Source organism: Pseudochaenichthys georgianus, chromosome 8 (assembly GCF_902827115.2).
Source record: "Pseudochaenichthys georgianus chromosome 8, fPseGeo1.2, whole genome shotgun sequence".
Classification (NCBI taxonomy): Eukaryota; Metazoa; Chordata; class Actinopteri; order Perciformes; family Channichthyidae; genus Pseudochaenichthys; species Pseudochaenichthys georgianus.
The window spans coordinates 22417859-22429520 of record NC_047510.2 but is presented as its reverse complement, the minus strand read 5'-3'; the positions used below and the strand labels follow the sequence as shown (position 1 = coordinate 22429520).

Sequence of the window (11662 nt, the reverse complement as noted above, 5' to 3'; positions counted from 1 at the left end):
AAATTACGCATTATGACATAAAAATAGTCCAGGTAAATGTGATTCTGTCCTTTTGAGACCGACATGTGCAAACAAATTACTAGTTAACAAAAAGTCAACAAGCTGCAGTTTTAAATCAACGTATTTACCATGTAAGATCCACACTAGATTAAACTGTGACATAAATAAATGTGTTCTTTTGTTCCATTGCTCAAAAAAATGGGACAAAGTCAAGACTACAGAAAAAGAGGAAGGCTTTTATTTGGTTATAATGTACAGAGGATGGGGAAGGGAAAGAAAGGTTAAGCATAATTTGACTCTTCATGTTTCCGTATTCTACTGTGATTTCCGATTCGGTTGTTCTGTCTGAATACTAACTTCCTCGTCTAGACGCTCTTTAGCCCGGACCACCTGCACAAAAACAATGATAATAAGTCAAAGAGAAGACAATTAGACAGGAAGAAAGGTGATCATTGCATTTAAAGGTCTCCTATCATGCTATTTTTAGGCATATATTATGGGTCTCAGATATATACAAATATATTAAAAACATGTCTATGATGTGTTTTTCTCAAAATATCAAACAGATCATGCATTTTAGACATCCCTCATATCCCTCTATTTCAGGCCTGTTAGAGAACTGCAGGTTTCAGGGTCCTTAGCTTAAAAAAAAAAAAAAGAGGAGGGGGAGCTTGTGCCTGCTCAGAATTCTACGAGACACTCAGCTAAATGCTGCTGTGATTAAACACCATATCATGTTCCAAACCACATCAAGGATTACTTCTGAAACAGTAAAGAGCTCAAATATTTTTTCTTTTGCAGGTTTACCACAAGGTGAGTTCCTTTTATTATTCCCTGCTTTTTTACACATGCTCTCTCCAGTACAGGTTAGCTCTGAGTGTTAGCGATGATTGCTAATGTAAACAAAGACCATATTACGTCAGGCATTGTTTCTGATATAGGGCTGTGGGTGTAAAGCCAGCCCACATTTCCGATATTACGTCATATCGGACGCAAATCTGGATCGGCTCCGTTGAACCCCCGTTTTTATAGATTTGGGTACGGAGGAAAAGAGAGAGGGTTTTGTTTTCTGACACTTCGTGAGTTCCTGACACACCACGGACAGATATTTATGTATAAAAGACATGAAAAAGTCCATGTTGCATGATAGGTCCCCTTTAAAGAACTTCAAAACAGTTTTCATCTATCTTCGTATAATCTTTTACACACTAAAATGACTAAAGCCATGTTATAAAGAAATATGAACACAAGAGCTTTAGAGGGTGTCAGTAAATCCTAAAAGTAGCGTACGGAACTGTCACAGAGAATGCCAATATTCAACTTCTTATCATGGTTAGGCCACCTGGACTGCAGGTTTAGAGGGAAACATGTTAGTTTGCATGGGCTACAAAATAAACAGGGCAAAACTGAGTGATTTGTTTAATGCCAGGACAAGAGAAAGCCTCGTTCATCATGACCAACTGTTCTGCTTCCCAAAACTAAAGTGTGCAATTTGTTTTTTATGTCATTGTGCTTGTTTTATATTTTGGCATCCACTCTAGAACACATTTGAGAACATTTGTGTAGCATGCTGAGATGGAGAACACTTACTTTTGATTGTAGATAAAATGAACCGCCCACTGTCTTGTCGTTGACTTTAAAAAGGTGATCATAATTCTGGAAGAAATACATATTTTTGTTAAAAAAAAGAGTGCAAAAACATTAATCGACACATTTTTTCAGATCATTAGCCGCGTTCACACCGAGTACTTTTCACCCGAACTTTTCGCGTTTAGTTCCGTTAGTACCCCTGATGTCGCGTTCACATCAAGAAAATAACTAAGTGCTGGGAACTTCTCACCCCATTTTTAGCGCCTGCTGAGAGCAGGTACTTTCCTGGGGGAAAAAAGTACCACAGTTCTGATTGGCTGGGCGATTGCAAACCACGCCCAGTAAAACTCTGAAATGTTTTGTAGAGCCGCCATTTTATTATCCTCGCATTAGCATTATTAGCATTAGCATTCGCCCAGCACACAAAACGCAGAGAGACTAACTTATGGCAACACAAAAGAAAACATGGGAGCGGTGGAGATGAGGAGGTGTCGGTGTTCTGGCGATTTACTCAGAAGGCTTCAGTAGAAGCTGCTGGGAGTCCCAGCAGCTTCTACTGAAGCCAGTCCCCAATTCCGGGGACTTCCGGCCGGGGACTTTGGGCGGCAGTATACGCCGTGAAGTTGTTTGCGGCCTGCCAGAGCAGAAGAAGACGAAGTGACGTCAGCGGCTCATTTGCGTTATCTTCCCTCAGGGAACTTATTCCGGTGTGAACGCGATCAGCTCTTAGTTCCATAGGGAAACGAAGTGCTGGGAACTAAGTACGGCAAAGTACTTCGTGTGAACGTGGCTAATGTTACAGCAGAAGGTATATAAATATGATGATAATAGCCATATAACTAACTAAATAAACCATGTTTAACAGAGTTTCTTATGAAAAAGTCCTGGTTGGTTTAAAATGGTGGAAAATGGAAATATGGCCTTGATACTATAGGCCTAGAAAGCTCTGGCCAACAAAACCATTCATTGTTGTTTAAATAAAGAAGTCTGGCAATATACTCTTTCAATCACCCCTTGTGATGATGCTGCAGACAGCATGAGTCTGCCAACGTTTTGGTATTTGGTTACCTGTCTGAGGAGGTGTGCTCTTCATCTAACAGCTCACTCTCCTTCCATTACTCCCTGCAGTATTTCAAACTGATCCGCTGTCAAAAATGCCGAAAACAACCGCGATGCATTTTTGAGTCAGTGTCAAGCCAGCGGACAAACACATTGCATTGCCTTGGGATACTTCAAAACAAGTAAACTCATGTTCGGCCAGTTTCAATGCTTTTAATGTAAAGTGGAAGCTCCACATCTTATTACAGGCGGAAGCGTCGCCACAGACTGCCAGTTCATGATACTGCAGATAGATAAGTATATCTTTACTTTAATCAATGGGCCATAGGCTTATTCACCATCATGTCACACTATTTCACAATAGACAGTAACTTAAACAAAATATTGCCACTTTAAAAGGTTTTAGTCAACAGCATAGGACTCAGATATATAAAAAACATGTCTATGAAGTGTTTTGCTCAAAATACCAAACAGATCACCCATTCTAGCCATGCCTCATATCCCTCTATTTCACTTCCTGTTACTAAAGTGCTCATTCGGGGTATAAAGCTTTACAAAAAAAGAAAGAAGAGGGGGCGGAGCTTATGCCTGCTCATGTGGGACCCGGCAGATACTGTCTAAAATAAATAGGTCCCCTTTAAATCTTGTGTATCTAAACCTACTTTGCATTTCTTTAGCAAATAATCTGTGTTTAGCCATCAGTTTGTAAGGAGTAACAAACGGTAACAATATTTAACAACCAGGCCACCTTTTAAGTCCAAAGGAGGGGAAGAGATGGCAAAAACGTTTCAATCATATTATTAAGAAGCTGATTAATTACTGTTTATAACGGTTTCCCCTACAGCTAGGTTTTTATGAGTTTAGGCTGATGAAGAAACATGGAATGAACGTAAACATGAAACAGATTTTTATATGAATGGTAAAATCTATAATGACATGGTAAATACTACATACTAAAAAAGCTTAATGGCTCTACAGCTCAGTATCATACATATGTTTGTGAACTGAACAACTGAAAAGTAGTGTGTGAGTTGTGGTGTACCGTCTGAATCTCCTCGGGGGTGAGTGTAGAGATATTCAGGATTTGCTGCGCCTCTTGCAGGCTCATCCCGGTGATGCTGGAGGCTGCTGCAGCAGAGTGCTGACCTGCACTGCCCCTCGCCTGCGCTGCTGCCTGACTGGCTGTGAGACAACACAACACTTGCATCAATGATATGTTCTTATCATCTTTCTACACTTGTTATCCAAATTCTGAGCAGCTTGTAGTATCCTTAAGAGTTAAAGTTTGATCTGATGCAGTACATAACACTGGAGCACATTTCAGCACTTGATCATTCAGTTTGATGGAATGTGTGTTTTTGCAAACATTTAACAAATCATAAAGATCATTGACCAGAGCATTTGCTTTAAAAACATCATACATCATATTAATGACACTGTTGATAATATTATAAGCATCTAATTTTGATGGCAATTAGTCAATAGTAATACATATAAGATAAGATGTACTTTATTGATCCCAAATTGGGAAATGTTTGCCTTGCAGCAGCATAAAAAACATACAAGGCATTGCATATAAGTAGCAATAACCAATTCTATAATTTAAATATCTCAAAATAGAATTTAAAACAGCATTACAAAGTTGAAAATATACAGTAGACCGTGAAGATAAAACATCTTTAAACTCTGACAATAAAACACTATTGAAGGGCACATTTTCAGTTAAAGGTGGGGTAGGTAAGTTTGAGAAACCGGCTCGAGATAAACTTTTTGTTATATTCCATGGAATGCTCTTAACATCCCGATAGCAATGAATTATCTTAAGTGCTTTGACAACTGAACAAATCCATAAAAATGGTCATCTGTGGAAGCCGTAGTACTGTAAAAAGCACGACCAATCATTTTAGCCGGCCTGCCTAAAATAACTGGATGGCCTACCTGCCTGTCAGCCTTCCATCTGTGCCCTCATTGGTCATGTGCACGTTTGTGTAGATGTATAATAAGAACGGTCCGTGTGTGTTGGAGGAGGGGCTCTGATTTTTTCTGGCTGTGTATTTTCAAATTCTAGCGCACTCGAGCTGGTTTCTCCAAAATTACCTACCCCACCTTTAACACAATATAAAGCAGGATATTATTTACATGAAGTGAGTAGGGAATGGAATATTAAATTAGATATAAATGTAAAGTGTAAACTCATATGTAAATATGTCAGAACAACTGCATAAAATACTCATCAGTTGTATAGTGTTTAAATTATTTGCTTACTCCAATGTTTCCTTATTTATGTCAATCACAGAAAATACATGACATTTCCTCAATTATCAAAACTGTGACTGTGCTGATGAATCATCCATTTGTCTCTGCAGTCATTTTCCATACAAGGTTACAAACTAGTACACTAGTACAAAATACATTTTGCCCATACCTGCAATTTCTTGCTGTAATGCACGAGCAAACGCACGTCCCACCACCTGTACTCCCATCACGATGATCTGTGCAAGATATCTAGCCTGCACAGGAAATGAATGGAAAGAAAAATCACAAACATCAATTTGCAGCCTTCCAATTTAAAGTTATGGGAACGAAAGGAAAGGGTGAACGTCAGTCAGTAATGCTCATGTTTTGTAAATCACATTACAGAGTGCAACATCAGTCTATATAACATTATGCTGATGTAATGTTGAGGTAAGAAGTGTCTGCAGGTGCGAACACCTTCATTACAGCTGTGTGACAGCGCCTCAGTTCTACTGTACATGCATTAATAAAACATCTTCATACATTAGTTTCTCTCTAAATGAAATGATTATTGTCCCATGGAAGAGGAGGCAGATCATCATTACCTAAGGCATTTGTATTGGAGAAGCTACGACAGACACAGCAGCCACACAACGCCGCATGATACCTAGCATTAGCTGACTGACTAATCTTAGCTATGGGAATGTAAACACGACCATTATTAACGGTATTTTTACCATTTTTGCAGTATTATACAGGTCCCCCGGACTGTGTGCGGCTTCTATCTTCACACATGTACGTCAATGAAGGTTAGTGCAGGGTCAAAGTTCAAGGAGACATCGAGAGTACAAGATAAACCCGGTGAACAGCGACTTTTATAATACTGACATCTAGCGGCAGGGAGGTCAAACTGCAGCTACTTTTACTAACTGACTGACAAACGTCAACTAAGACAAAAGAAAAAAAACATTTATTTTATTTCAAGGCGTTGGCATATGGACATATATTGTAAGTGATGTATGTGTGAATTTATATTATAAAGAACTATAAATGTAAATCATCCTCCTACTTATTTCCTTGTTTGTCCACGGACAGATGTTAATTTGATTAACATTTTGAAACACTATTTCATTAAATAATACAAAGTCATGCACTTATTTATTTTTCTGCTGTTATTTATATTAGTGTGCCCTTACCAAAGTCTCCAAAATGATCATCATGCCTACAGGCTTAAAACTCACTTAAGCCATTCTCATTCTAATCACTATGCTTGTCGTGGTGGCTTAATCACATAAGGACACACATTAGTGAGTTACATTTCTTTATTGTGAGACAATATTGAAACAAATCCAGAAACAATCCCTCAAGTACTACAGACAGAACATCCACAATGCTTTACCCACTGTATAAAAAGAAAGTTATTTTTTGAACACAATGGAAGGCAATATTAATCCAATACAATATTACAAGTATGGCATTCGAGAATCACAAGCACATACAGCGTACATCACACAAACGGCAATATCACCTGCAGATCACCTGTACAACATGATGTGCACGACCATGCATGGCAGAAACAATTGTTTTCTTCCAGTCCATCAGAGGTTGTTATAAAATGGTGTGTTCAAGCCTGGGTTTTTGACGATATTGCTGTAGCCCTGATTGGAAAATACATGATATTGGTTATGGCTGCATTGTAAGTTATTAATACTGTATACTGTTATGTCTAATCACCACCATGACTCCTTACTAGTAAACATTAGATATGAGAATTAGCTAATTTAAGTCAGGAATGTCCCTGAACAGTCTGAAAACAAACAAAGATCATGATTTAAAGCAAAAAAAGAGAAAGAAAATAATCATCTCTGAATATACAAAGGCCCCTTTAAAATACTCCCAAGAGGAGGTTTGGTTTACATGCATAACAACTCCCAGTTTATTTGACCTTCAACCCTTACATATAAGACTTTCATAAGACTACCAGATGGCAAAACATTCAAATCTAACTTGTACAAAAACATAAAAACCTCATTGTTAAAATGGCCTTTTATTCTAATATTGTCAAACAGAAAGGAAAGTGATTTTAATATTATTGTCATAAGAAATTCCAGTTCATGGCCAAACATGAACACTGGTGACCCTGTTGTATCCTCGATGTGTTTTTGCTGCTGAAGGCTCGATCATGTTACAGTGATCATGTGTGTTCACCTGATCGAACAGGAAGACAAGTGATGATTCACTTATTCATAGATATCATAAACAGCAATACATCTTTCAAGGACACATCGTGACTGATCACTCTCATATGACTGGCCAGTATAAAAGCAAGCAGTGGTTCACGGCGGAGGTAAATGTGCAGTTAGCAACTCTGTATGCAACGGTACACAACCTGGTATCTGGATCAGAAAATAACTGACTGGCACACAAGGAGGCAATTATTTTTTATCTCGCGAATGACTGAGTGTATTTTCATGCTTAAACCATGGCAACCAATACTTACTACAACAAAAAGGTATGTTTGGTCCGGTACAACCACTGTGAGATAACAGCTAATGTAACATAAAGCAGAAGTATTATTGCTATGATTGCCATCCGTTTAACTATCTTTGTGCTGACTTAGAACTAAAATAGGTTTGAAGTGTCCTGATTTGATTTAATGGACTATTTTCTCATAGTTAATATTGTATTATGCTCTTAGGTGGAATTTCCGCAGAAAGTAGTGTGACATAAACATTATCAAAAAACAATTACTCCCAGAACAAACAATTGATCCCAGAATTACTTATTTAAGAATTACAGCTGAAATTGATATTCATATCAAATGTCATGCATTTGGATTTGATGAACACTGAACTAGACAATGTGACATTTGATTTCCCAAACTTTAAGAGATACTGTTATACATACTACCATGAGACGGTGTTTTCATTACTGTGATTTCCCCCCACCTATATTGTTAATACTTTCACATTGTACAGTACTCTTTGTGCGTGCAGTATGCTGAGATGTCAGCTGATTAAGCTCAGAGGAAGTGGGTGGCATCATCACAAACACACAAATGGCAACGTAAGTCGAAAGTCGATCTTTTCCCTCCTCTCCGCTGTTGGTCTCTCATTGAACCGAAGCAAGATGGCGTCTCTTCTAGTCATCCTAAACAACACAACAGCCACAGTTAGAAAAGAGGGATTCAAAACATTACATTTGCATAACCTTAATACCTCATTGGGTCCTTAGTGTCTGATGTTAAGCTCTTTAATAACTCAGGTACTCGAGCTGGGTTTTCGCAGTCAAACACTAATCGTTTTCAGTGGAACCACATTGTGATGATATGGTGACATTTTAGTTATTATGATTTAGCCAACATTTGTCTCCATACATGTATATCATCATATGTACTGATATTGTCTTTTATATAACTAAAACACAGGGACAAAGTGAAATTAACTCATTCCAAAACGCTCTATTCCAGAAAAAGCCTCACATGTTTATTTTTCCTGAAACAATGTTCTCAAAAAACCCAACCCATAAACTAAAAGTATAAAAACGTTGATAATGATCGTGATAGTTTGATATTAATATATGATATGTATGAATGTCCATATTTATCAATCATAACGTATTTTGAGTTGCTAAAGACAGCCAACTTCAAGAAGTCTTTGCAAATGTGAAGTTATGATCTGGTGCTAAAAAAAAAGGTAGATAACACTAACATAAATCCCCTCCTAAATACAACCTTAAACATTTTCATAAAACACTCACTGTATCCCCAAATACTGTTGAATCAACAAATACTTGAGAAAAACTGAGTTCCATGGGAAATCAAATGAGTAGCTTTACTGCAGAGGGGCTTATTTGATGTAACTGGTATAATGGCATCAGAGTGTGTTTAAGTGCAGTAATCAGTGTCTGTCATTAGAGAGGAGCCTTCTTTCCATCTCATCCACTCACCCACTCGTCGTCTTCGACCCCCTGGAAGGACTCCTGTGGCAGCGGGTCGTCTCTGTTCCCCAACTTAGCCACCATGGCACTGAGCAGCTGGGCCACACAAACACAATGTTAAAGCAGGTCAGAAAAAATAACTACCTTAATTATTAAGTAACTAACATGTATTCATACAATTCATATAATCATGTATGCTAAGCAGGCTGATAATCTTCACCCTCCTTGTTTCTGTAAAACAAAAACCAACCAGTACTCCTTCAGACATCGTGGTGTACAGATATGGAAAGTCAAAGTAAACGTTTTACAAACTTTCACTTTTCCTGTATCGTTTTTGCATTCATTTTTAATTTAGATTTTTGTCTTTTTCTTAATAATGTTTTATTAAGCTTAGTTGTTTTGTTATAGTTTGCTTTCTATTAAGAGAGCTTAAGCCGCCGGATTCTTGACCTCTACTGACACATTTCTTTTTTATTATCCGTCTTGAATGCAGTCTTGTTTGTTTGCATATAAAAGGATAAGAGAATATAAAGCACAATAGATGACTGATATACTACATTCAGCTCATCCTCACCTCCTCTTTCTTCTGTTCATCAGTCTTCTCCTCCAGGTAGAAAGATGAGGGCATGTATTTCTTAACTGGAGCTTCTTTGGGAGCCTCACTCACTGCAATAGAAAACCACACATTGATAAGGGTCTTCCACCATGTAGAAACTTGTTAGACCAGGTCACATGGTTTTCATACTGTAAGTCTGTGTCCTCACCTGGGGTCATGTCTTTGGGCTTTAGGCTGATCTTCTTGTGTTGGCCGTTGGATCCAGACAGCCAGGCAGAGGCGGTCAGAGCTGCTTCCCAACAGACGGCTGTCTCTGTGTACACATCGTCCTGGAAAAACTCTTTCTGCAGACCGAAAAGTCACACACACAGAGTTATTCATACATTCTATAATTTAAGCAATAACCATTTATAAGAAACAACCACCAAGAGGGAAAGTATGCAGTGTTAATCCACTAGGTGGTGCAGTTGTCTCACCTTGACCCGTGGCACTCTGAAGGCCACCGGCTCTATGGTGGTCTTGTTGAGCAGCAGTCCTACAGCGATCTCCACATCACGCACGTTACACTCCTTCTTTGGCAGGAAAGCCAAACCCTGCAAACAGGAAACAATCAGGAAGTGAAGTTTAGCATCACACGCAATATTACAAACATGGCATGGTTTAAAGAAGGGTATCATATGCAGATGTATTGTGTCAGACAGATAAACTAGAATGAAAGATAAGGAGTTGAGCTCATCACCTTGTGTGGCTCCGGAGAGTTAAAACTGCTGCACTCCATAAAGTACGGCTCTTCAGGGACCACCTCATAAATGTGCACTCTGGTATCACCCTGTAAAAAGATAAACACACATGTTACATCTAACTCTTATGTTTTTAGATTTTAAAACTGAACTTCGTATATAACTATATTTAGTTTGCTTACCTTTGCAGTGAGGATGACCACGCTGGTGTCGGGGTCGTAGAAAGGGATGAGAGTAGAGGGGGAGATGGATATAGAGGTGCTGGCTATAGCTCCAGAGGACAGGGAGTGAGCAGAGTACAGGCAGAGGACTCGCTCACTGCGGCTGAGGGAGGACAACAGGGAGGAGTCAGTAAATATATATATTATGTATGTATTTTTGTTTGCTTTATGACACAAAGACTTTGCCATGTGCAGTACCTGTCAAATCCTGACACCAAGAGGTACTTGCCCTCACACACCCAGACTGCACGAGCCCCCCTGTGGCCCTCAGGACCCGGGCCCTCCTTGAAGAGAGGGTTAGAGAATACATTATATTAGTTTATGACACACAAAAACCTTTACCACTGCAATGCATTGCTTCCTTGTTGCCAATGCCTCTAAGACATTCTTAGTTACTTTAGATTCATTTTATAGGCATCTTACTGTTTTAGTACCACATTAATGACAAACACAAAAACAAACAAACAAACAAATCTGAACTAAAATAGCTTTTAAATAATGACAAAACAATGTTTATCCACCTATTAGCATGGATCTAAATAGTGGCATAAAATACTTGAAAAATGTATGCATAGAGCTGCAGAGTAAAAGACGTGTGTTTCACCATTTTCACAATACTCATTTAATGTCATTTTAATGTTACTCTCATATAATCTCCAATGTGTAGTACATACCTGAACAGGTGCAGTTGACTTGCGAGGGTCATAGATGCGAACTTTTCCGTCTTTGCACACTGTGGCCAGGAGCTTTCCATCTGGGCTCCACGCCATGGCGAAGATCTGAACAAATGAAGAGTAAACAAGAAAGAAGAAGGTCAGACTTGATCTAGTAACTAATTACTTCCGTTACATTTTGCTTATTGAGTTTTGTTTTCCAAGATTAGGTCAAGGCGTGACTCTCGGTCCCCCACCTGGTCTTGGTGTCCGGTGAGGAGTTTGACCTGTTCTCCGCTCTCCAGGTTCCACAGTCTGACTGAGAGATCGTAGGATGAAGACGCCAGGAGTCCGCTGGCCAGAGGGTGGAACTTGATGGAGTAAATCTTCTCCGTGTGGCCTAAGAGGGGTCACAGGAACTGTCAATCAACTTCACTTGTTTTGACTGTTGTATGTCTGGCCTGACAATCAACAATCAATTATAGATACAACTGGTTCCAGTAAGTCCTACCTTGCATGATGACCTCAGGCTCGGTCAGGGTCTCTTTCAGCCCCCCCTCTGGTACCTGCCACACCCGGATCTTTGCATCATCACACGCTAGCACCGACAGAGAGACACATGTCCAATTAAACTCCCACACAACAGACAATAAAACAACAAAGTAATAC

At 39.0% G+C, this 11662-nt stretch overlaps 1 protein-coding gene across 3 annotated transcripts in view; it reads right to left on the bottom strand.

Moving 5' to 3' along the window:
• Nucleotides 1-216: 216 nt before the first annotated feature.
• LOC117450950 (mitochondrial import inner membrane translocase subunit tim16-like) overlaps nucleotides 217-11662 on the bottom strand; it is a 112625-nt gene continuing 101179 nt past the window's right edge. Inside the window, exons 18-31 of one of the 3 annotated variants that reach the window (XM_034088991.1) lie at nucleotides 11505-11591; nucleotides 11251-11393; nucleotides 11015-11119; nucleotides 10539-10624; nucleotides 10302-10443; nucleotides 10119-10208; nucleotides 9856-9972; nucleotides 9588-9723; nucleotides 9398-9489; nucleotides 8833-8919; nucleotides 5075-5159; nucleotides 3692-3831; nucleotides 1591-1656; nucleotides 217-390 (exon numbers count right to left, since the gene is read on the bottom strand). In XM_034088991.1, coding sequence (XP_033944882.1) covers nucleotides 316-390; nucleotides 1591-1656; nucleotides 3692-3831; nucleotides 5075-5159; nucleotides 8833-8919; nucleotides 9398-9489; nucleotides 9588-9723; nucleotides 9856-9972; nucleotides 10119-10208; nucleotides 10302-10443; nucleotides 10539-10624; nucleotides 11015-11119; nucleotides 11251-11393; nucleotides 11505-11591 — 1451 coding nt within the window. In that variant the 3' untranslated portion in view covers nucleotides 217-315. Of the gene's footprint in view, nucleotides 391-1590; nucleotides 1657-3691; nucleotides 3832-5074; nucleotides 5160-5621; nucleotides 5717-6188; nucleotides 8035-8832; nucleotides 8920-9397; nucleotides 9490-9587; nucleotides 9724-9855; nucleotides 9973-10118; nucleotides 10209-10301; nucleotides 10444-10538; nucleotides 10625-11014; nucleotides 11120-11250; nucleotides 11394-11504; nucleotides 11592-11662 lie in introns of those variants that run through there. The other 2 variants (XM_034088988.1, XM_034088990.1) reach the window with 2 other exon arrangements.